Source organism: Notolepis coatsorum, assembly GCF_963971535.1.
Source record: "Notolepis coatsorum genome assembly, chromosome: 4".
Lineage (NCBI taxonomy): Eukaryota > Metazoa > Chordata > Actinopteri > Aulopiformes > Paralepididae > Notolepis > Notolepis coatsorum.
The window spans coordinates 178,649,106-178,675,514 of record NC_140168.1 but is presented as its reverse complement, the minus strand read 5'-3'; the positions used below and the strand labels follow the sequence as shown (position 1 = coordinate 178,675,514).

The following is a 26,409-nucleotide window of genomic DNA, read 5'->3' as shown; positions in this document are numbered from 1 at the left end:
TAGCTGTTCAGTGTTCTCTTGGATGTGGACCTGAGACAGTAGCTGTTCAGTGTTCTCTTGGAGGTGGACCTGAGACTGTAGTAGCTGTTCAGTGTTCTCTTGGATGTGGACCTGAGACTGTAGTAGCTGTTCAGTGTTCTCTTGGATGTGGACCTGAGACAGTAGCTGTTCAGTGTTCTCTTGGAGGTGGACCTGAGACTGTAGTAGCTGTTCAGTGTTCTCTTGGATGTGGACCTGAGACTGTAGCTGTTCAGTGTTCTCTTGGATGTGGACCTGAGACTGTAGTAGCTGTTCAGTGTTCTCTTGGATGTGGACCTGAGACTGTAGTAGCTGTTCAGTGTTCTCTTGGATGTGGACCTGAGACTGTAGTAGCTGTTCAGTGTTCTCTTGGAGGTGGACCTGAGACTGTAGTAGCTGTTCAGTGTTCTCTTGGAGGTGGACCTGAGACTGTAGTAGCTGTTCAGTGTTCTCTTGGATGTGGACCTGAGACTGTAGTAGCTGTTCAGTGTTCTCTTCATTCATGGAACCGTTACACTGAGCTTGCACTGAATTTGTTGAGAAACCTGCTTCTGCAGCAGTCTGTGTGTGAGCAACCAGTCAGCAGCATTGTGAATTCAGAGATTCACTAAAAGACACATTGAGAGACAGGTTTGTGTGTGGATTAATAAATGAAGGTGCACAGAAGAAACTACTGACAGAGAGTGATTTGACACTGGAGAGAGCTGTCAATATCAGTGTAACAATGTTAATGGCATCAAAGGAAGGGCACAGACAATTACGATAAATCTGGTTTTAAAAGAAACACTGGAAATTACAAAAAGAAGAGACATGTTCATGCTGTTGAACAAGGAGATAGAACAGCTAGTGACTCCTCAGATGAAGAGGAGAGGATAAATCTCCTCCTCCGGTCATTATTTGGGTAGAACACACATTTTGAATGCATTTGGCAGACCCTTTTCTTTTTTTTTGAGCCATTTTAATCTAGATTAATCTAGATCAATTCCAGGATTACAGGTAGATTAATCTAGATTAAAAAATTTAATATATGCCCAGCTCTAGTTTCCAGTCATAATGACAAATAGTGGTGTAGTGGTACTGTAGTTCAAGTTTCAAGTTCAAGTTTCAAGTTGTTTTATTTGTCACATATAAGGTACAATATAGTGAAATGCTTGGTTAGTGGTTATGTATGACCCTCCTGAAATTGTGCTTCCTGAAATTGTGCTTCAAACAGTAAAAAGTAAAATAATAAAAACCAAACACTAAAATACAAAAATAAACCGTCTGCAATACGCAGCACCGACGTGGTTGATTTTGAGGTTGATTGCTGTTCTGTTATCTGCCACCAGGAGGCACAAAGCCTGACAGAATGGCGTGATGTCTGATCCCGATTTGCAGTGTTGATGGGACAGCCACAGCGCTTCAGAAATAGGTCTCGAAAGCCTGAGAGAAACTGCCCCGTTAAGTTGCGCCATTCCGCTTGTCATCATGAATCTACAAGCGTTTTATTTATCATCTGAATTTGATGATAAAATTGAAATATTCTGAAAGCCCATGTGAAAGAAATATTATCATGTCATATAGATCTGTGTTAAAATACATATTCTATCTCTGATAGCCTTGACTAGTTAATATGATCAACTAGTAAACTGAGCTCAGACACTAGGTGACAGTCTGACAGTGTTCTTATAAACAACAGCCAAAGGGCCAGGAGATGAGACGCCCAAGGTTATTTTGGACTTCAGTTTTTTGTGTGTGAAGACGTAACAAAGCCATAGACCCATTCTTTGTTTTCATTTCTGTCATATCTGGTATCTCATGTACATCATGTCGGTTATGTATTTAATGTGTGAATCATTCATAAATGGATCGATTATAAACAGAGCAATAGACTAACACACACTCCTGTAGCTCGTCTGTGACACACACACACACACCCGTAGCTCATCTGAGACAGACACACACATACACTCCCGTACCTCGTCGTCGGCCTGCTGCAGACGGGCCACGGCGTAGCGCCGCACCGTGGGGTTGGTGTAGTGGGAGGAGAGCAGCTCCAGGGAGTCCTCCACGTCCATGGGCCTCCACTTCCCCAGCAGCTCCAGGGCCTGCTTGGCCTCCTGAGGCATGCCCCAGTTCACACACTTCAGGAACTTAGTCAGAGCCTGGGGAGGAGATGAAGCACATCCAGGATATTACGTTTACAGTAAATATACATGTTTTTACATCCAGGATATTAAGTTTACAGTAAATATACATGTTTTTACATCCAGGATATTACGTTTACAGTAAATATACATGTTTTTACATCCAGGATATTAAGTTTACAGTAAATATACATGTTTTTACATCCAGGATATTACGTATACAGTAAATATACATGTTTTTACATCCAGGATATTACGTATACAGTAAATATACATGTTTTTACATCCAGGATATTACGTTACAGAGCAGAACAGAACAGAGCAAGCAGAGCAGCAGAGCAGAGCGAGCAGAGCAGAGCAGAGGCAGAGCAGAGCAGAGCAGAGCAGAATAGACAAGACTGGAACACTCACGTTCTCCTGCGTGGTGAGGTAGTGTCTGAACTTCCACACCAGGTCCTGTTCCTCTGAGCTCAGCTGCTTGGTTGGAGGATAGCTCACATGTCTGTAGAGAGATAATAAGACACACATATACTCACAATGATCTGTAGAGAGATAATAAGACACACATATATATATATATATATATATATATATATATATATATATATATATATATATATATATATATATATATATATATATATATATATATATATGAGACTGAGGTTAATAGAACACACACACAGGTTAATAAATAAACTGGCTGAAGGATGAAAAACAGATCCATGTTGGGATGCCCCATCATTTCAAATGTCTATAATATTGTGATCTTATTATGTTTCATATTTAGTGCATCCTGAACATAAACCCAGGATTAGGTGTGAACAATTTGAGGAAGAAATCATATTGCCATTCTTTTGACAAATATTGCAAGTGTGATGTGATTCAAGAGATTAGAGGGAATGATAATTGTTGTTAATCATGTAATTCATAATTGTCAAAAGGTTATTACCACTTAGAATATCATATAATACCAATTTCACAACCATACTAGCAAAAAAACTAAACGCATAGCGACACTGAACTGGCGGCTGCACTTGCATGCCAACCAATTAAAATTCTCACACGCTCCATAAAAGCTCTCGTCAGACGCACCAAGCTCCCAGTAGCCCCGCAAAAAACATTGACTTGAATACAAAAACATTTAATATATTTACTATAATTTCATCTCCCGACAGTCGGGCTGCCCCACCCCCACGAAATGTAATACCAGTGCAAAGATTAATTAATACCGCTTAAGGCCTTAAATTATGAATTTAAGTCTTTTTAATACCAGATAATCAGATACCCTGATTCAAATGATCATGATGTGATTTTTGCCAGGGTCTGCTTTCTTAAGTCAATGGTAAATAGCTGCATTTATATAGCAGCTTTTATCCAAAGCGCTTTACAATTTGTTCCTCACATTTCACCCATTCACTCACACATTCACACACCGATGGCGGAGGCGACCACGAAGGGTGCCAACCTGCACATCGGGAACAATTAGGGGTTAAGTGTCTCGCTCAAGGACACTTCGACATGCTGCCCGGGAGGAGCGGGAATCAAACCGGGAACCTCCGGATTACCAGACGCCTCCTGTACAACTGGTTACTCACATTGAGCTGGTCTCGCGTGGCGGCGTTGGGCTTCAGGTCGTGGTCCGAGGGACCGCTGCGCAGGCTGCGAGCCAGCTTGTGATGCTTGCTCTCCACCAGGTTCTCCTACAGAAGACAATACAACACATATTACTGTATTAGAGGGAGGGAGGGTCATCAAAGAGAAGCCGCCTATTCTCAGTCCTCGCTCCACAATGGTGGAACGAACTTCCCACCAGTTAGGACCAGTGACGCGTTGCTCATGGGACGAGGTTGCACTCCGTGCAACCAAAGTTTTGTGAGCAGAAGCGCGTGCACGCACACACGGATGTGCACGCGTGTGCACACAGGAATGCGCTGCACTCGACTGATGGGCCAACTCGCAGTACCCACCTGGCTACTTTGCATATCAATAGCGCCGGTCGTCAGGTGTTACATTCCATTCGTAGAGGCAATTAGGCACTGCTTTTAGGCCCTGTCCACACGATCATGGGTATTAATGACACAGAAGTTTTGAAAAAAATAAACCTCTGTCCACACGATCATGGGTATTAATGACACAGAAGTTTTGAAAAAAATAAACCTCTGTCCACACAGGTGAATAACCGCGTATAACCGCGTACTCACGGCGGCTGAAAAACCAGCAACCGATACATGTAGTACAATGCCAAAGCAGTAGGCGGCGATGTTGTTCAGACATGAAGGCCATTTCAACCAATCAGAAAAGGTTGAACGCTCACTACACTTCCTGCTTAAAAACAAAACAAAGCCGCGATCTTTAAATACCTTGCGTTAGCCATTTAGCCAACGGAGCATATATTTTTCAGCAAAGAAAGAAAGTGCAATAAAAGTGCAATAAACAAACATTCACTGTGTGTTCTGCCTCTCATTTGTTGATGAAACAAAACCAACAGCAACACAATTTACCACCAAGAGCGGATAGTTTAGTCTCACAAAAAGATCTCTGGTGTTGTTAGCTACATGCTAATGTGAATGGCATTCTCTATGTATAGTATATAGCTTACATGCTAACGTAATAATGTGGTAACGTTAACGCTAGTATAATGAATGGATGCAAACGTTATTTAACACATTGCAGAATGGGTACAATACAATACGGCTCAATACAAACAATTGTTAAGGGGATGCAGCTCGGTTGCTAACTTGAATGAATGAATGAATGAATGAATGAATGAATGAATGAAAACTTTATTAACAGATTGCAGAATGGGTACAGTGCAGTACAGCTCAATACATACAATTGTTAAGGGGATGCAGACCAGAGAAAGACTTTCGTCTTGTTTACACCAGGGTCCCCCATTTCCAATTCATCGTAACATATATGACATACATGACATACAGATAGACAGTACTGCTACATCTATACATTTATGACATACCAGATTTGCAATTACAGTACTGTATTTGTGATACAAAAAGAGTCCAGAAAGAAAAGAGTATATACATTAGGCGTAGAAACTGTACACACAACTTGCTATTGTTTGCGACAGTCTGCCGTGAACATGGGAAATAATTGCGACAGCTCTGCTGTAAACACTGGGAATAACCTCGGTTGCTATGCCCACACGCACCCACTGCAACCGGGATGTGCGCAAAACTTCACAGTGGACTCCGGTTTTCAAAGACCGCGGTTGCAGTGTAGCAAAACCCCGGTTGTGTGTGCCCGAACAGTGCAACTGCGCACATACAATCATGGTTACATTAAATCCAGCGCTCGTGTGGACGGGGCCTTAGTCTGTCCTTATGCGAGTGAAGGATGTCGGTGTTTTTCAATGTATGTAACGTATATATTGGGGGGAGATGACAGCATCTAACGGTGCCAGGTCAGAGAGGCAGCTGTGCATGGTGACAGTGGGGGAGGCGGTTTAGAGGCAAGAAGGAGTCAGTAGGAGCAGCAAGCAGGGTGTTTGCATTCCACAGCACATAAACAACTGATAACAGCGGCAGGAGGTTTGGGTCAGAGCGATGGAGAGTTTGACATTAATGAAACGGCAGTTTAATGTGTGTTAAAGGTTAAAAACCGTTGCCATGACGGCGTGTCACATGACAACCAGAAGAGAGGCCGGGCCTGTCGTTGCTATGGCAAGAATATAGAAAAGTGAGTTTCTTCCGGGTGTAAGGCAGACTGAGAAACGAACCACACAGAAGAGAGGAACCATCAGAGACTTTGAGACGGCTCCCTCCTCCCATCACAGAGAGGGGGGGGGGGGGGGGAAGGGCAGCACTAGAGAAGTGCCACGACGACAGGCTTTTGGAATAACCACCAGGCCGCGATGACCCCCCGAGCGGGGTGAAAGGAGAGATCATCAGAATAGACTTTTCAAGGACAATACGAATTGGTTCCCAACTTCCCATCTGATTATGAGGTTTTGTTTATGGAATAAACAATGTTTCTCCGAGAAAGGTATTACGCTGTCAAGTGTCGAATTCTTACGAAGGTGGTGAATACTTATGGTTACGGAGTTGCATTAAAGGGGAATGACAAAGATTGCACAGCCAATATGACAAGACAGAGGGAAATAAACACAACGCAGACACTACACGACGACGACGATGCAGAGGTGATAACACAAGCCAAACAGATGAAGAAGTGATACTGGCTGAACCATCAGAATCTAACACGAGGGAACATTTATGCGCATGCGCGGGAGCGCGCGTGCACGTGGCATCATTAGCGTGCGTGCAACCAGTGTTGATATGAGCATCGCAACACTGGTTAGGACAGCCGAATCCCGACCAATCTTTCGCTGTCGACTAAAAACACAATTCAATCAATATCGGATTTAAAAAAAAAGAACATTATAAAATAAAACCACTAACCTTCTTACTGTCCTATACTACCATGCACTTCTCCTACTATACTAATATGTATTATGTCTCTATGCACTCAACACTGCAGCACAAGTTTCAGCACTGTTTGATGAACATTGTTACTCACCTGAAAGAGTTGTACCCTTCCTGTTGACTTTTCGCACAGAACTTGTAAGTCGCTTTGGATGAAAGCATCAGATAGATGACAAAATGTAAATGCATTACCAGTGTAGCAGACCGATGTCGCCTCAATACAGTCTGGGATATACATTCTGAAATATACAGCCAAAAATATACAGTAATATACAGTAATAAATGTAGAAAAGAAAATGTAAAGTGTCAATGTGAGAGTAAAAAGTCATGGGTCAAAGGTCATAAATCCAGGAAGATTACCGGAGTTTGTACAGTCACTCTGTGCTCAGTGAGGCACAGTGATGCGTTGTATAGTCTGATGGCTGTCAGAATGAAGGACTTCCTGTGCGTTCAGTGTAACTAACATTGTTCGTCAAACAGTGTCAAACTTTGAGTGCTACAGTTTTGAGTGCATATTAGTAAAGGCATATTAACATAGTAGGTAGTATATATATATATTAGTGCTGTCAATCGATTCAAATATTTAATCTGATTAATCGCATGATTGGCCATAGTTAACTCGCGATTAATCACAAATTAATAGCATTTTTCCCCCTACCTTAAACAGATATTTTTCAAGTTCCAAGTTTTAATACTCTTATCAACATGAGTCAACAAATGCTTGCTTTATGCAGCCATTTAACACAAAAGGATGACCCTCATGCATTGCAAATTTGCATCAAATTCAAAACAGAGTGATGCACAAAATAACTGTCCAGTGTCCAAAGTATCCATGAAATAATAGGGGAAAGAAAACGTTAGGAACTTGTTACATTCACACACACAAGGGCTGAGGACTCACACCCCCGCCCCCCCTCTCTCTCTCTCCCTCTCACACATGCACACACTCACTCTCCCAGCTCTTTCTCTTGCCCCTTCCTCATCTCTCTCACCCCTTCCTCATCTCTCTGACCACCCCCCCTCTCTCTCTATCTCTCACACACACACACACTTTGAGTCAGAAACAAACATAGTATCAATGAGAGTATCAATAATACACCTGAGTGAAGTCTAAAACAAATTATAATAATTTAAAAGATTTCTAAAAAGTTAATCGCGAGTTAAAAAAAATAGTGGCGTTAATAGAATTCCGCGCTAACTTTGACAGCCTTAACACTTTTGAGTGCCAGCCACGGCATAATTAGTTAGTTCATGCCAACCGTTGAGTGCCAGCCGACGAGATATCTCGTTTTTAATCGTTATTTTTTTTATTAGCGATTTCCATTCATATTTCATCAATCTAGCCTCACGTTACCAGTGGGGATCTGTCTGAACTCGAATTGGGAAAATACCGCCCCCTATCGTCTCCCGGATGGTACTGCACCCCTTTGGATTGGATTTAATGAAACGCATAGGAAAAAAAGAGTCCGGAATCCACATTTTACTTCTCAGGCATGTAACCTGAGCCAATCGGACTCATTGTGGACCATCAGAACAGCGTGGAATATATATTTCCAGTACCCAGCGTTGGATCAATAAACGCGATCGATATTTGGAATGGCGATCAGGAATTGGAATAATCTTTTTGGAGAACATCTGATCTGAGGTAAGGAATCTATTTGACCAGTATTGGGATAATCAGAGCTATTTTCACCTATATATCAGCGTGTGCCATATGTGTGTATGTGTGTGTGTGTGTGCGATCAGGAAATAAGAGAATACATTTTTCAGCCCGCTTCTATAGCGTGCATAAGTACACATATACTATCGATAATCTAGCGTTTATTTGAAAACTATTCATAAATAGGCCGAAAAATTACAACGTGTTTTGTGTATTCCAGTAAAGGGCGATTATCACAGAATCTTCTGAAATCTTCTGGAAGTTTCAAGAAACGAGCGTTTTTCTAAATGGTATAAAACGGAAATGAACAGATTAAAAAACAATCCGTTTCGACAATGTTGACTGCAAACAAGTCATTGATAAGCGACGGCCATATTAGACACTAGGGCTGTCCCCGACTAAGGATTTGGATGGTCGACTAGGATTGGCCAAAATTTGCCGTTAGTCGACTATTGGTCAAAAAAAAAAAAAAAAAAAGTATAATATTTAATTTTTTTAATATATCAATAGAGTTATATTTTTCATTTTTCACACTATTGTTATTACATTAATGGGAAGGCGCTAGACCAAAAGTGACATTCTATTGAATTAGAATGAAAGTTTTAGATTCTATGGCAATTAGCATAGGAAGATTAGGGTTAGAAAGCTCATCTTGGGCAACCCGGTGGCGTAAGGGAGGGAGTCATATGCGTAGGATGTGTCTATGGAACACAGTCCTGTATGAATCTCGGAGGGAGGGGGGATTAGGGGATTATTATTTGTATATATGTATGTTTTTAAGCTCGGCTCTCAACGGGACCTCAATAGTTGGATGTATATCTATTGTAGCTTCGCTCTCCAGAAGCATTACCAACAACTACACAACATGTATTGATTATGGCTAGTTTGAATATAATGATCTGGAACACTGGGGGAATAAATAATCAACACAAACGCAAAAGCGTGCTCACACTGATGAAAAAAGGACAGGTTGACGTGGCTCTACTAAGCGAAACACACATTTTAGGGAAAGACATAGATACGTTAGCGGACAACACATATCATAACATTAGTCACTCTTCCTTTGGAACGAGAACTCGTGGAGTTGCCATAGTCGTTAGACGGAAGTTGAATATTGAATTGAAGGGAGTATGGTCTGATTCAGATGGTCGGATAACTATAGCTAAAATTTTACACAAGAACAGGAAAATAGCGTTGGTAGCTGTATACGCCCCAAATTTGTACGAAGTTAGTTTCTTCACTACACTTACCAGAGCAATGTTAGACCTTCCCGAATACTCATTTATAATTGGTGCAGATTTTAATGCCATTTGGAATCCAAGGATGGATAAATCTTACCCCTCCTTTTCCAACAAACAAAAAAAGTCATCTAATGCATTAAAGCAGTGATTCCCAACCTGGGGTCCGCGGACCCCTGGGGGTCCGCCAGGGGGCGCAGGGGGTCCGCCAGACCACAGATGATTTGAGTTTTTTTTTTTTTTTCTTTTTTTTTTTTTTTATCATCAGAAGCATGAATAGTCTCTCCACTACAATAAAAAAATAAAGATAAATAAATAAACATCTAGACATGATTTTTGAATGTTAACAGTAGGCTACCGGGTAGCCGCTAAAACGCGAATCAGTTGACTGTATCACTTTCTGTAGCTAGCCTAGCACGCTAGTTAACTTTCTCGGCTCGTCTGCAGTCAGCCGCCAGAGGCGAAAATGTGTGACAAACGAAAAGGAGATGATGGCAGCTCATCTGCAAAAAAAGTTAGGACCTACAGCAATCGCGAAAATTACATCACCATGGGCTTCACTGAGGGACCAGACAAACGACCTGAGTGTGTGATTTGTGGAGAAAAGTTGGCAAACTCGAGCCTGAAGCCCAGCAAGCTGAAGAGACATCAGGCGTCTAAGCACCCAGAAACCGTTGGGAAGGATCCAGACTTTTTTCGGAGGAAAGAACAGTCTCTCAAGGCGAACAAGCCTGTTGATGTTAGAGTAGCGTGGAGCAGGGGTGGCAGTGATTTACAGAAGGCTACCGAAGCCTCCTTTGAGTGTTCGCTTTTAATTGCAAAAGCAAAGAAACCGCACAATATTGGCGAGCAGCTCATCAAACCAGCCTGCATCAAAATGGTTTAGAAACTGTGCGGCCCACAGGTGGCGGATAAACTAAAATCAGTACCACTCTCGAACAATGTAGTGAAATACCGAATTGATAAGATGTCAAGTGATTGCGAGCAGCAGCTGTCAGAAAAGCTTAGAAAGGGTCCATTTGCCATACAACTTGATGAAACTACAACTGTCGCAGACGAGGCTGTGCTCATCGTTTATGTGCAATATATTGAAAATGAGGATCTGAAGCAGGACATTCTCATGTCAGTCAACCTTACTACCACCACTCGAGGTGAGGATATTTTTACTGCAGTGGATTCTTACTTCATTCAACATAAATGCAAACCGTTCACCATTAGGGCCTGATTTGAGAGGATGAATACAGGATTTGAATATTGGCCAAAATTTTGAAATACATAAGGTGCAAGATTAGATTTGTTGATTGAAGGCACAAGTCAAAGAAGCATAGTGGGTCTAATTATGATGCATATGCCTGTGTATAAGCAGTTTGTTATTAAAATGACAAAAAAAAAGGTATTAAACCCAGCTAGGACAGATTCTCTCTGCTACTGATTGGAATTTCCTGTCTCATATTTAGTTTAATTTGTTGCATTGATTTGTTCCATAAATGCAAACCGTTCACCATTAGGGACTGATTTGAGAGGATGAATACAGGATTTGAATATTGGCCAAACATTTTGAAATGCATATGGTGCACGATGAGATTTGTTGATTGAAGGCACAAGTTAAAGAAGCATAGTGGGTCTAATTGTGATGCATATGCCTGTGTATAAGCAGTTTGTTATTAAAATGACAAAAAAAAGGTATTAAACCCAGCTAGGACAGATTCTCTCTGCTACTGATTGGAATTTCCTGTCTCATATTTAGTTTAATTTGTTGCATTGATTTGTTCCATAAATGCAAACCGTTCACCATTAGGGCCTGATTTGAGAGGATGAATACAGCATTTGAATATTGGCCAAACATTTTGAAATGCATATGGTGCAAGATGAGATTTGTTGATTGAAGGCACAAGTCAAAGAAGCATAGTGGGTCTAATTGTGATGCATATGCCTGTGTATAAGCAGTTTGTTATTAAAATGAAAAAAAAAAAAGTATTTTATGGTATCTTATTAGGAGGGGGTCCGCGAATTTCATCAGAGATGTTTGGGGGTCCCTGGGGGGAAAAAGGTTGGGAACCACTGCATTAAAGGATTGGTCGAAGATTACAGGTGTAAATGACTTATGGCGATCACTTAACCCCACAACCCGGAATTACTCTTGCCGATCTGCGAGACATAACACATTATCCAGAATAGATTACGTTTTTGCATCCCCGAGACTATTTGATAACTATGACGTGAAAATGATACCCAATGCATTATCAGATCACTGTTATTTACTCCTAAAAGGAACATTTGGTATACAATCATCCCGAGCCCCAAGATGGCGATTTAACTCGATGCTGCTTAATAACAAGGAATTCATTACACAAATCAAAGAAGCTCTTACGGTATTCCTACGGATGAACGCTAATTCGGTGCAGGACCCCAGAATATTATGGATGTCGGTAAAGGGAATGATCAAGGATTTCACTGATAGCTTTTCGTCCAAAATACGCAAGAATCGATGCTCAAAACTGGCTGAACTGGAAACGCTTTATTCAACGTTATTTAATTCTTTACAATACAACAACTCGGCTCGACTGGAAAATCAAGTCAATATACTAAAAAAAAAGAGATTAACGCCATATACAGACAACAATCTGAAATACAAATACGTAGCACAAGACAACAGCAGTACTCTCAAGGTTCCAAACCAAGTCACCTATTAGCTATGCGATTAAGAGTTAACGCAAAATTTGCAGATATAACTACCATTAAAGCACAACAAGGACTTGTTACAGAACCTAAAGAAATAAATGCGACATTCAAAGAATTCTACTCCAACTTGTACAAATCAGAAACGACCTTCGATCAAAACAAAATGGACACATATCTTAATCAAATTAACCTCCCTAAACTTTCAGAAGATGACGCTAAACAGTTAGAAACACCGATCACACTAGATGAATTTAGGGAGGCCATATCTGAAATGCAAAGTGGTAGGGCTCCTGGAAGAGACGGTATCCCACTAGAAATGTACCTCTCTTGTTGGGACATAATTGGACCCTTATTACTAAATATGATTTTATACTCAGTCAATGAGGGGAACTTCCATAAACACGACAATATTGCACTCATAACAGTCCTCCTTAAAAAAGACAAAGACCCCACCGAGTGCGGTAGTTATAGACCCTTAAGCCTCCTCGGAACCGATATCAAACTGTACTCTAAGGTATTAGCCATCAGACTACAAAAGCACATGACGTCTTTAATTCATCCGGACCAAACTGGCTTCATAAGAGGCCGCTTGATCACTGATAACATAAGACGATTACTACACGTACTAGATGCTAACAAGGACGACACCACACCTAAGGCGATGCTGTCCCTGGATGCAATGAAAGCTTTTGACAGGTTGGAATGGTTGCATCTATGGGCAGTATTAGAAAAGATGGGGTTAGGAAAAGGATTCATTGATATGATTAAAGTATTATACAAAGACCCATCGGCCATGATTACAACAGGTACAATCACCTCTGAAATCTTTCCGGTATCACGTTCTTCCAGACAGGGTTGCCCTCTTAGTCCCGGACTATTCGATCTATCATTAGAGCCTTTAGCACAATATATAAGACAATCCCAATCCATAGAACCAATCATAATCAAGGGCACACAACATAAAATTAGTTTATATGCGGACGACGTAATACTGTTCATGCAAAACCCCAACACCGCATTGCCTCATCTTCTCAAGCTGATTGAGGACTTTGGAGATTTATCGGGATTTAGGATAAATTGGCCGAAGTCGGCCTTCCTCCCACTTAACGCCCATGCAAAAAGAAATATATCCCTCCCAGAAGAGATACCGATGGTAAAACACTTTAGATGTTTGGGAGTTGAAATATTCCCTACCATAAGCCAAACGGTGAAGCACAATTACATAAAAATCCAAAACAAAATCAAATACGACCTTGACAGGTGGTCAAAACTTAAAAACTCAGTACAGGCATGGGTATCAATAGTTAAGATGGACGTCCTACCTAGAATCAACTTCTTCAGCTCAATGCTACCGTTACCCCCTCCAGAGGGTTACTGGAAAGAATTACACTCCTCCACATACAAATTTATTTGGAATAACAAACCACCACGTATAAAAAGATCCACCGCACAGAGAAACAGAGCAGACGGTGGTAAGGCATTTCCAGATTTCTACCACTATTTTAAGGTGTACACTTTAAGACCACTGACAACATGGTTTGATCCCCAAGCATCAGTATCCTGGAGAAATTTAGAAGAAAATATAGTAGCTCCACATAGGCTGAAGGACATAGTATACACCAAATTATCAATTAAGCAATGCGAACGGAAATTTGGCCCCATAATTACTCATGCGATCCGGATATGGCGTGAAACACAAAAAAAATATTATATCCCACATAAATGGCATACTCACTCCCTTATTCAATAACAATGCACTCTTGATTGGAAAACAACCTATAAGATTCCCTAGATGGAAAAAGCAAGGCATACACTCATTAGGAGATGTTTTCAACAAATGGGGTTTTTGTAGTTATGATGAAATACGCAAAAAAAAAATCTCACCAAGTCCACATATTATTTTTACGCACAGTTATTGGCATGTTTGAAGGCTCACGGTGTTCCATTAAGGATACCAATTGTACACCACAGATACCACAAATTCTTCTATGAAAGAGAGACATCGAGAGGTTTTGTTTCAGATTTGTATTTAAGCATTACATCACGCGCAGGAGTGGTTTGTGACCAATAAACCATGCCTAGGGGTGGTCGTTAAGCCCGAGGCGCAGCCGAGGGTCGTTAGACCCCCCTAGGCATGGTTTATTGGTCACAAATCACGACTACAAGTGGTGTAAAGCTTTTATACAACTGCCAGATTCATCCAACCTTATTTCTATACAATAAACACACATTAATCGAAGATTTATTGAAAAAACCATCCGCCAGAAAAAGTAGTTCCCACAACTACAAAAAAGACAAGTTGCCTCCATGTGGAAGCAGCTTGAAGTGCATCCAACCAAACTAACACATCCAACTGTGTATTATTGGAATGATTGAGAGAAGTTGCCTCATGTGGAAGCAGCTTGAAGTGCATCCAACCAACTAACACATCCAACTGTGTATTATTGGAATGATTGATTGAAAATTGTATTACCAGATGCAGAATGGGTACAATACAGTACGGCTCAATACACACAATTGTTAAGGGAATGCAGACCTACTTTCCATAGAACTTCATTCTTAGATGCTTCTATATAAAGTAGGTAAAACAAATTAAAACGTTTTCTTTGCCCTATAGGAAAAAAAGGTTTTCTTCGCCCTATTTTTTTATTTATTTCTTTTAGCCTAAACTTAACCAGTTGGAAACCAGGGGTACAGTAATAAAATTAGCAATCAACCAATCAATCAATTCAATAGACCATGCTCACTCAAAACAGCGCTGCTTCTCTCTCAGTCTGACTCCCCCGCTGTTGCAGACAGGAGTGTGTGTGTGTGTGTGTGTGTGTGTGCGTGTGTGCGTGTGTGTGTGTGTGTCACAGTGTGTGTGTGTGTGTGTGTGTGTGTGTGTGTGTGTGTATGTGTGTGTGTGTGTGTGTGTGTGTGTGTGTATGTGTGTGTGTGTGTTTGTGGGTACGCCAGCGTCGGACAGTGTGAGAGTGAACGCTGCAGTCAGTGGGAAGGAAGTAGAAATTTAAATCAATCAATTAATCAATCAATCAATCCGCGATTTTTCTTTTGTTCTAGATTGACTCAAGACCCATCAATTACATCATCCAACATTGTTTAAAGGACTAACACATTCCCCTTGACAGAATCGCTTCATATTTAGTCGTTATGGTGCTATCAACATATCCATTTGTTGTCCGCGATCTTGTTTTCTCCCGGAGTGAGCCGGGGAGTGATATGTGATTCGGTTGTGGGCGGGTCCTGAGCCCAGGACCGTGGATTGTTGCCAATAAAGACGTGTAAATGGCCAATCAGAATCGAGAAATTTGCATGCCGTTGTATAACATCAATTACTAACCTCTTCCTATGAAACCCTCCATCTAGACTCAGTCTGGAGGAGGGATATACCAGACCTGGAGATAGATTTTGACTGGCAAGAAGCCTGGGCAAATGTTCGACTTGCATCAAGGAACCCGGACCATCAACAAATCAATCTTAACTATATTCACAGGACATACTTAACTCCTATAAGACTGAACAAAATGAGTCTTAAACAAGACCCCAAATGCTCCTTATGTACAAATGGGGACGAGGGGACATTTATGCACTGGGACTGCCCACCAGTTAAGATATTCTGGAAAGAAGTGACCCAGCAATTATCAAATCTCTTAACTCTGAATATACCTGTACACCCCTCTGTATTACTGCTGAATGATGTCTTTGAGTGTGCAGTACCTCCACAGCTAAAGAGATTGGTTTTATCTGGTATCACAGTGGCTAAAAAGCTGATAGCATCACGATCAACCGGAAAAAATGTGCCGGAAGGTCTGGATTCTTACATATCTCGATGTGATTTATCAAGAAATATCTACAGCAAGAATTTTGGGTCTCAATGAATCCAAAATGACAATGTGGTTAGAAGTGGTGGAGAGAATAAAAGCTAGCATATAAAGGTAGTGTCTGGTTAGGAACAAGTTATAATGGATGGATTATCCAATGGGGGGTCCGGGAGGGGGGGGTACGAGCTAGAGCAGTGATTCCCAACCTGGGGTCCGCGGACCCCCTGGGGGTTCGCCAGGGGGCGCAGGGGGTCCGCCAGACCACAGATGATTTGAGGTCTTTTTTTTTTTTTTATCTTTTTTTTTATAGAATGAATAGTCTCTCCACTACAATAAAAAATAAAGATAAATAAATAAACATCTAGACATGATTTTTGAACGTTAACAGTAGGCTACCGGGTAGCCGCTAAAACGCGAATCAGTTGACTGTATCACTTTCCGTAGCTAGCCTAGCACGCTAGTTAACTTTCTCGGCTCGTCTGCAGTCAGCCGCCAGAGGCGAAAATGTGTGACAAACGAAAAGGAGATGACGGCAGCTCATCTGCAAAAAAAGTGAGGACCTACAGCAATCGCGAAAATTACATCACCATGGGCTTCACTGAGGGACCAGACAAACGACCTGAGTGTGTGATTTGTGGAGAAAAGTTGGCAAACTCGAGCCTGAAGCCCAGCAAACTGAAGAGACATCAGGCGTCTAAGCACCCAGAAACCGTTGGGAAGGATCCAGACTTTTTTCGGAGGAAAGAACAGTCTCTCAAGGCGAACAAGCCTGTTGATGTTAGAGTAGCGTGGAGCAGGGGTGGCAGTGATTTACAGAAGGCTACCAAAGCCTCCTTTGAGTGTTCGCTTTTAATTGCAAAAGCAAAGAAACCGCACAATATTGGCGAGCAGCTCATCAAACCAGCCTGCATCAAAATGGTTTAGAAACTGTGCGGCCCACAGGTGGCGGATAAACTAAAATCAGTACCACTCTCGAACAATCTAGTGAAAGACCGAATTGATAAGATGTCAAGTGATTGCGAGCAGCAGCTGTCAGAAAATCTTAGAAAGGGTCCATTTGCCATATAACTTGATGAAACTACAACTGTCGCAGACGAGGCTGTGCTCATCGTTTATGTGCAGTATATCGAAAATGAGCATCTGAAGCAGGACATTCTCATGTCAGTCAACCTTACTACCACCACTCGAGGTGAGGATATTTTTACTGCAGTGGATTCTTACTTCATTCAACATAAATGCAAACCGTTCACCTAGGGCTGGGCGATATAACGATAACGATAAATATCGCGATATATTTTAATAATCGATATCGAATATCGAAATTAAAAAAAATCGAAAAATCGTTTTTATTTTTTTTATTTTTTTAATAATTTTTTTTTTGTGACCTGCAACAGGGCAGTTTTAAAACCAGAGACAGTGGACAGACTTGTCTTTCTTGCCTGCAACTTAAAGTAATGGCTTTGCTTGTCCAAATGACAATACTGACCAAATTGAGATTTCTTTTTCTCTTGTCCATTTATTTTGTTTGCTTTCTAATTTAAAATACAGTTTGAAACCGTCTGTACACAGTAGGCTATGTGTGCTAGCAGAACTAGACTCCAGTCACAAGTCACGGTGCACATGTGCGGTGGTTTGTCCACCAAAAAAGCGCCAAAAGATCGAAAATAAACTAGCAGAGCCAGAACTGTTCAACTCCCCTGGAGCCACAGCCAGCAGAGAAGCCAGTTTACTTTCACTTTTAAACCAGCTGCAGCCTGAGAACTGGAGTGTGAGGGGATGTAACACTAAAGATGGCGGCAATGACAAAGAATTGCTGCAAAATAAACATACATCTGTTGTTAAAAAAAAAAAAAATGTAATACTTATAACAATTCGATAATTATCGATATCGAGAAATATGATAACATTATCATATCGTTATCGCGATATGATTTTTTTCCATATCGCCCAGCCCTACGTTCACCATTAGGGCCTGATTTGAGAGGATGAATACAGGATTTGAATATTGGCCAACATTTTGAAATACATATGGTGCAAGATGAGATTTGTTGATTGAAGGCACAAGTCAAAGAAGCATAGTGGGTCTAATTATGATGCATATGCCTGTGTATAAGCAGTTTGTTATTAAAATGACAAAAAAAGTATTTTATGGTATTTTATTAGAAGGGGGGTCCAGGAATTTCATCAGAGATGTTTGGGGGTCCCTGGGGGAAAAAAGGTTGGGAACCCCTGAGCTAGAGCATATGTGTGTAGGGTACTAGATAGCAGGTATTAGGGGTATATCCTGTATAAGACATTTAACTAAATGGTGATTTCATTGGATATGCACTGTTAATTAACACTTTGGCTGCCATGGGTTAAATTCATTATCAACCGTAGGTTGCCGGCTCTATTTGTCTATAGAGAAAGTCCCCTTCTTTGCAGGGCTATAACTTTTTAAATTCTATTGCTATATTGCCATTATTAGGGCCCATTCAAAGTCCTATATGTATTGTTCATTGTGTAGCAACGTTAAACTTTTTCATTCACATATTCATAGTAAAGTATGGTCTAATGTATAAGTATGTTTTCATCTCTTTCTGCAGCTTTCTCCAGAACGTGATCTATAGCCCCAAATACATTATATTGATGATGCAATACAGTTTTATGGCAATCAGCGCGATATAAAAAATTCCAACTAGACGTACTTCTAGAAGTTACTACACGTCATCTGATGTTGACCGGATGGGCTAGGGGGCGTTCATAATTCCGTGGGCAGCGTTATACCAATCATCTAATGTGGGTCAAATGTTGATAATAGCTTGTTACATCCCAATGTATATATTCCCCAGTGTGTGTCTCCATGTGTGTGTGTTCTCCATTTTTCTTTCCTCCCTCCAGCCATTGTTCCCTCCACCATTGGTCCCTGCCAGGCCTGCCCTTCCATTACCCAGCACAGCACCGATTGGTAGATGGTTTTCCAGACTCCAACACTCAATCAACACCACCCAATCATGGATCACCACACACCTGTTAAAACATGGCTTCTCCCTTCAGTCTTTCTCTCTCTCTGGCATGAGGCTAGGCCTAGTGTTATTTTGTGGCATTGTACTTTGATAATATCCCTTTTTGTTTATAGGCCTTTGTAATAGTGAAAGTGCCTTTGTGATTGTATGGCCGCAGAGAGAGCATTGTTACCTATAGATTGTTTTGTTATGTTTCCATTTTGTTGTATGTATCATTAATGTGTTTTTCTCTCTTTCTCAGGAAGCACAGATGGGGTGAGCTGCCATTTCCTTTGGATATTGTTTTCTCCTGTTTTGGTTAGGTAAGAGTAGTTTAGGTAATGTAATTTCTTTTACCATAGATTAGATTGGGTTTATTTGGAGTATAGTGGTGTTTGTTTGTTGTTTTGGCCTGGGCTCACCCCTGAGCTACATGTGCTTCCTTTGCATCTCTCAATAAATATCATTGTTGTTTACAAACGTGGTCCATCTTTTCTGTCAACCAACTGTTATGTTACAGCCCTTTACCCTTAGACACACAGGGGTCGTAACAGAGCTCTATCATTGAAGTGGGTGGTGGCATTCAACAGGGTAAATAGGAAACGGAGGCCGGCACTGAAAGTGTTAATATATATATAGGCATATTCAATCTAATTTGAAAAAGTTGCAGGTTGCTCAGAATAAAGTGGCTCGTCTGGCACTAGGCTGTTCATTTATGATGAATTGAAAATGGGGGACCCTGATGTAAACAAGACGAAAGTCTTTCTCTGGTCTGCATCCCCTTAACACATCCACCGCCGTTCACGTTGTACAGCGGTATTGCCCGCCATGCGTTGTCTGCCAAACCACGCTGTACAGCGATATTGAGATCATATTTAATTTGTTCGCCATGGCATTCATAATTCAGCCACCCAGCCGCTGGTGATACAGTGGGACTCTGCACAATATTGCAACGCCTCAATACCGCCGCCTGGTGGATGCTCGAGCGAGTTACAACCGGAAGTGGCAATCGGTGCATCTGGGAAATCCGTCCGGCAGTCACATATTGTTGCGGGACTCCAGACATACACTGGCGTGCATATGGATCGCTGCCCTAACTCAATAATCTATATGATTTGGGCGTTTATTGCACCATACAAACCGGAAATGGATCTAGGAGATAGACGTCAAATAAGTGGGATCTTTTTCCTCCAGTCTCATCGGCGAACGGTAAGAGGACGCTGACGTCATTTTCAGCCCAATTGTCTATTCATTTCACCGCAAACCGATCTGATCAATATATCACCCATACTACATAAAGCATTTACGGACTATCACGGAATTATAAACGACCCCCCCCCTCTTTCATCCGCGCATGATGCCGCATACCGTATACGATCATGTACAGTTGAATTTTTTAATATAGCGTGTCTAGGGAATAGACGGCAATCGATAATCTATATATGCGTTTAGGCCTATAGCTCACGTTCTAGGAATTACTGCAGAAAACGATAAAAACACTTATATTCTAGAAGGTATTTTTGTATGAATATAGGAATGAAAAAGTATAACATTCCTACATCCTGAACGATAGATAATCGATGTTAAATGGGCCATAGTAATGTCAATTTAGCAATACAATTTAAAAAGTTATAGCCCTGCAAAGAAGGTGAACATCTCCATAGGCTTAGAGTGGTGGCAGACTGGCTATATTGATGGATATAAGTCATGGCAGGGAATGTGTTAACAATTGTGTGTATTGAGCTGTACTGTACCCATTCTGCAATCTGTTAATAAAGTTTTCAATCAATCAATTCATACAGGAAAAGTATTAGTTTTATGCATTAACATCTGGCATGGCTAATGGTTGAAAATAAATGATCAGTGAGTCTTCTAATGCTACTGCGGAACATTATCAGCACTGGTAAGCCATCTAGCTTGGCTCATCAGTTGCAAATGAACAAATGAACTTCTGAACATGGTTACAACACTGGTAACATCAGAACAAAAACAGCACCAAAATCAAATGTTCTCAAACTCACTGGTATATATAGGTCAATAGTACTCTGGAATGCTCTGCCAAAAAACATCTTATCTACAATACATAACTAAATGACTTGCAAAAAAATATATTAACACATCCTGCGCCAAAAAACGAGTTTACTCGTTATTGCCCGCCAATCTAATAACGCCAACAACGAGTTTACTATTTTTTTTTTATCCACTTTTTCTCCCATTTTTTCTATATTTTCTCCCATCCCAATTTCGTATCGTCCAATTCAACCCTACCCTCCCCTGTCACAAACGCTGTTTCTTGCCTCCCACAAGCCAGCTGCAATGTGGACTAAGTCATACATAGCACAAGTCCCCTCCGGTACTTGAGGTAACAGCAGTCGCATCTTTTCACCTGCGCAGCTCGATCTCTCAGTGTCGAGGAGTAACGCGTGGGAGGCTCACGCTGCCCCCGACACTTCCTGATTCTACTGCGCAGGCGCACCAACCGACTTGTAGGAGTCACTTGTTCACAACGTTCGATCCCCACCCTTCAGTTTTTCCCTCCCCGTAATACGGCCAATGTGTATTACTGCGGACGACCAGCTAAACTGAAAACAATGTGGAGAGCTGGATTCGAACACGCGAATCCTAGCGTCTCCACACTGGTGGCGAGTGCCTTGCCCACTACACCACCTAGCCGCCCGAGTTTACTAGTTTTTATGATCGTTATTTCCTTTATTCGCTATTGGCATTCATAATTCACCCAGGAAGGCTCCGGGAGCCAGCTGGACCCTGTCTGATATTTCAACACCTCAATAGCGCCACCTGGTGGATTTCGGGCGAGTTGCACTCCACTCTAAACCGGATGTGGCGCTCTGTGCATCGGGGAAAATCCTCCGGCAGAGATATCTTGTTACGTTGATCAAGACAAACACTCAAGTGCATTTGATCGCTTTCGAGACGCAAGAATCAATATGCTTTCGCCGTTTATTGCGTCATACAAACGGAAAATGGATCTAGCAGATCAACGTCAAATAATTGGAATTTTTTTTCTTTAGAGGAATCTAACGTTAATTCCAGCTCGATTGTCCATTTATTTCATTGCAATCCATCTGCTCAACGTATGATGTCTTACTAAGGAAAGCCATTACTGACAATCAATGAATCATAAACGACCCCCCCCCCCCCCTTTCATTCACGCATGATGGAGCATAATGTATACCGAGCATATGCATTTGAATTTTTTAATATAGTTTTTATAGGAACGACACGCCAATCGATTATGTGTAAAATGCGTCGGGCCTATAACTCTCATTCTAGGAATTACTGCTATACACTCCAAAAACATACTTATATTCACGACGGTACTAACACGACAATGTATGAATGGAAAAATATAACGTTCCCACATCCGGAACGATAGATACCCGATGTTGAATGGGCCATAGTAATGTCGATATAGCTATAATATTTAAAAAGTTATAGCCCTGCAAAGAAGCACTGGCAGAGAGTGGTATACGATGGGCAAACTGCGTGGCAAGAGATATCTTGTAAACTTGTCAAGTATGTAACTGTTATCTGTGTATTATTTTTTGTGCTGTCAATAGATTAAAACAAATTACTAATTAATCTCACAATTTTCTGTAATTAATCTAGATTAATCTAGATTAAAAATAGCATTTTTCTACTTAAAACCGAAGCTTGTAACAGATATTTACTTGAGTAAAATCATGGAATTAATGTAAAATCAACAAAGAAAGTATATTTAGATTCAAAGACTATTTTAATAGCTTTCTTTGAATACAGTTTCTCTCTGTGAAATACAAATGTCCAACAAAACCATCAACATTGACTCTCAGAGGAAGACGCTAAACAGTTCGATACACCTATCACACTAGAGGAACTTAGAGAGGCTATATCGGAATTGCAAAGTGGGAAGGCTCCCGGTTGGGATGGTATCCCACCAGAACTTTACCTCTCATGTTGGGAAGTAATTGGACCCCTATTACTGGATATGATTTTATACTCAATCAAAGAGGGGAACTTCCCCAGGGATGTCAATATGGCACTCATATCTGTCCTCCTTAAAAAAGACAAAGACCCCACCGAATGTGGTAGTTATAGACCCTTAAGCCTCCTCGGAACCGATCTTAAGCTGTATGCTAAGGTACTAGCCATCAGACTTCAAAAGCATATGACAGCTCTAGTTCATCCTGATAAGACAGGCTTCATAAGAGGCCGCCTGATCACGGATAATATTAGACGATTACTACATGTGATAGACAACAGCAAGGATATCGTGCCTCCTACAGCTATATTATCCCTGGATGCGATGAAGGCCTTTGATAGGTTGGAATGGGCTTATTTATGGGCAGTACTCGGAAGGATGGGGTTAGGTGTAGGATTCATTAATATGATAAAAGTACTATACACAGAGCCATCGGCCATGGTTATAACAGGTAAATTCACCTCCCCTCTCTTTCCTGTTTCGCGTTCGTCTAGACAGGGTTGTCCTCTTAGTCCCGGACTATTTGCTCCATCCTTAGAACCTTTAGCACAGTATATAAGACAATCCCAATCCATAGAGCCGATCTCAATTAGGGGCACACAGCATCATATTATTTTATATGCGGACGACGTAATATTGTTCATGCAAAACCCTACCACCTCACTACCTCATCTTCTCAAGCTAATAAACGATTTTGGCAATCTATCGGGATTTAGGATAAACTGGCCAAAATCGGCCTTCCTTCCACTGAATGTCACTGCGAAGGCTACCATCCTTCCAGGAAATATACAAATGGTAGAACACTTTAGATGTCTTGGAGTTGAAATATTCCCCACTATATGCCAAACAGTGAAGTATAATTATACAGGAATCCAAGAAAGGATCACAAATGACTTTGACAGGTGGTCAAAACATAGAAAACTCAGTACAGGCCAGAGTATCAATAATTAAAATGGATGTTTTACCCAGAATCAACTTCTTCAGCTCAATGCTACCGTTACACACACCCCCCCCCCCCCCCCCCCCCCGCTGGCTACTTACACTCCGCCGCATATACATTTATTTGGAACAACAAACCTCCACGAATTAAAAGATCCACCGCACAGAGAAACAAAGCCGACGGAGGTTTAGCATTTCCAGACTTCTACCACTATTTTAAAGCGTACTCTTTAAGACCACTGATCACCTGGTTTGATTCTCAAGCATCTGTATCCTGGAGAACATTAGAAGAAAACATTGTGGCACCACATATACTGCAGGATGTAGTATACACCAACCTATCAATTAAGCAATGCAACTTGAAATTTGGCCCTCTTATTACACATGTGATCCGGATATGGCGTGAAACACAAAAAAATTAGTAACCAACATAAATGGCATAAACACTCTCCCATATTTAATAACAATACACTCCTTATTGCACAACAACCTATCAGATTTCCCAAATGGGAAAAGAATGGCATACATACATTGGGAGATATCTTCAACGAACTGGGTTTCTGTAGCTATCAAGATATATTTAACAAATTTAACCTCACCAGTTCCACATATTATTTCTACAGACAATTATTAGCATGCTTGAAGGCTCATGGAGTCCCATTAAAGACACCACTTGAGTACCACAGATATCACAAGTTCTTTTATGAAAGGGAGACATCGAGAGGATTTGTCAGACTTTTACCGTCACTTACTCACATCTTCGTATGAAGCCCTTCCCCTAGACTCAGTTTGGAGGATGGATATACCAGACCTGGAAGTAGATTTTGATTGGGCTGAGGTCTGGGAAAACATTCGGCTATCATCACGTAACCCGGATCATCAACAGATTAATCTTAATTTTATTCATAGGACTTACCTATCTCCTATTCGATTGAACCGTATGGGGCTTAAACAAGACTCTCGATGTTCCTTATGTACAAACGGTGATGATGGTACATTTATGCATATGTATTGGGAATGTCCGCCTGTTAAGATATTTTGGGAAGAAATAACCACACTATTATCATGATTTTTGTATTTGACAATACTAGGGATGCCCCGATCACGTTTTTTGCCACCGATACCGATCACCGATCGTCGTGAGCCATATCGGCCGATACCGATCCGATACCGATTGTTTTTGATTAAAAAGAAATTTAAAATTATTTTATATAATTTTTTTTTTTTTTTTTTTTTATAAAATATATATATTATATAATTAGACTTGTACTTGTATTATCTGCGAGACATCGCCACCACGTTTAAGTCAAAATGCTCGCTATCTGCAAACAGCTCCACTGTCTGTGTGTACTCTAGTAGCCTCCAGCTCCAAAAAGGATTATCCGGCGCTGCAGCGGGACCCTATTGGTAACGTACTGTGCTTTGGTCATTTCACATTCAGCAAGCCCTCAGCTCGAATACGCATTAAATCAATGTTATAAGACATTGATATCAAGAGCTATCTGTAGCTACTGCTAGCCGGCTAGATGACGTTAAGACAGAACTTTAGTTCAATGGGACATTTAGTTTTGAACAGTAAACTAACGTCAGCTAACGCAAGCTAACGCAAGCTAACGGAGGTATGAACATGGACTACTAGACTTTCTGGATCATTTGTTGATATCAGGAGCTATCGGTAGCTAGCCGGCTAAATACCGTTAGACAATGCCTACTAAACGTGAATAGTTGACTGGGTAATTTTGTTTAAACAGTAACGATAGCTAGGTAGCTAACGTTAGCGCAGGTCGAATGCACTACAGACTCGAGCAGAGGAGCCTCCTCTCAGTCCTCTGTGTTTACAAACTCTACACGGGGGCGGGCGGGGCTAGGGAGGAGGAGCAGCGGCAGTTTGCAGGTCGTGTGTGTCTGAGACAGACAGCGAGTGAGAGCTTCGCTTGATCGGTTTCCGCTATCGGCGAATATGACTCATTATCAGAATTCACAGATTGCATATTTATACTGAGTATCGGCCGATAACGATCGGTGGCCGATCGATCGGGGCATCCCTAGACAATACCTGTAATGCCTTCTGTATTGCTGCTGAATGATGTCTCTCAGGTATCACACTCTGTACACATAAAGAGGCTAATCTTGTCCGGTACTACGGCTGCCAAAAAGCTAATAGCATCACGCTGGATTCAACCTGATAAAATGTGCCGGAGGGTATGGATTCTTACATATCTTGATGTGATTTACCTGGAGATATCTACCGCACAAATTCTAGGTATTAATGAAGCCAGCATAGAAATCTGGTTAGGGGTGGTGGAGAGGATAAAACATTATATGAACTATTAATCCTTGGTATCAAACGGAATAATGGATGTATTCAAGGGGGGTCCGGTGGGGGGGGAAGAACGAGTAAGAGCATGTATGTGTTTTATAGTGGATTTCTACTGTAAAGGTTTGTATGTCATGTCAAAAAAAATAAAAGAATAAAAAAACATTTGTTCATTTTTATTTTAATTTTTTTAATTA

The 26,409-nt window shown here is 41.1% G+C and overlaps 1 protein-coding gene across 1 annotated transcript in view; it reads right to left on the bottom strand.

Moving 5' to 3' along the window:
* Window positions 1-26,409, bottom strand: part of pik3c3 (phosphatidylinositol 3-kinase, catalytic subunit type 3) — a 123,311-nt gene that overhangs the window by 79,793 nt on the left and 17,109 nt on the right. The window contains exons 8-10 of the mRNA XM_084312477.1: window positions 3,729-3,847; window positions 2,556-2,646; window positions 1,977-2,162 (exon numbers count right to left, since the gene is read on the bottom strand). Coding sequence (XP_084168603.1) covers window positions 1,977-2,162; window positions 2,556-2,646; window positions 3,729-3,847 — 396 coding nt within the window. The remainder of the gene's footprint in view (window positions 1-1,976; window positions 2,163-2,555; window positions 2,647-3,728; window positions 3,848-26,409) is intronic.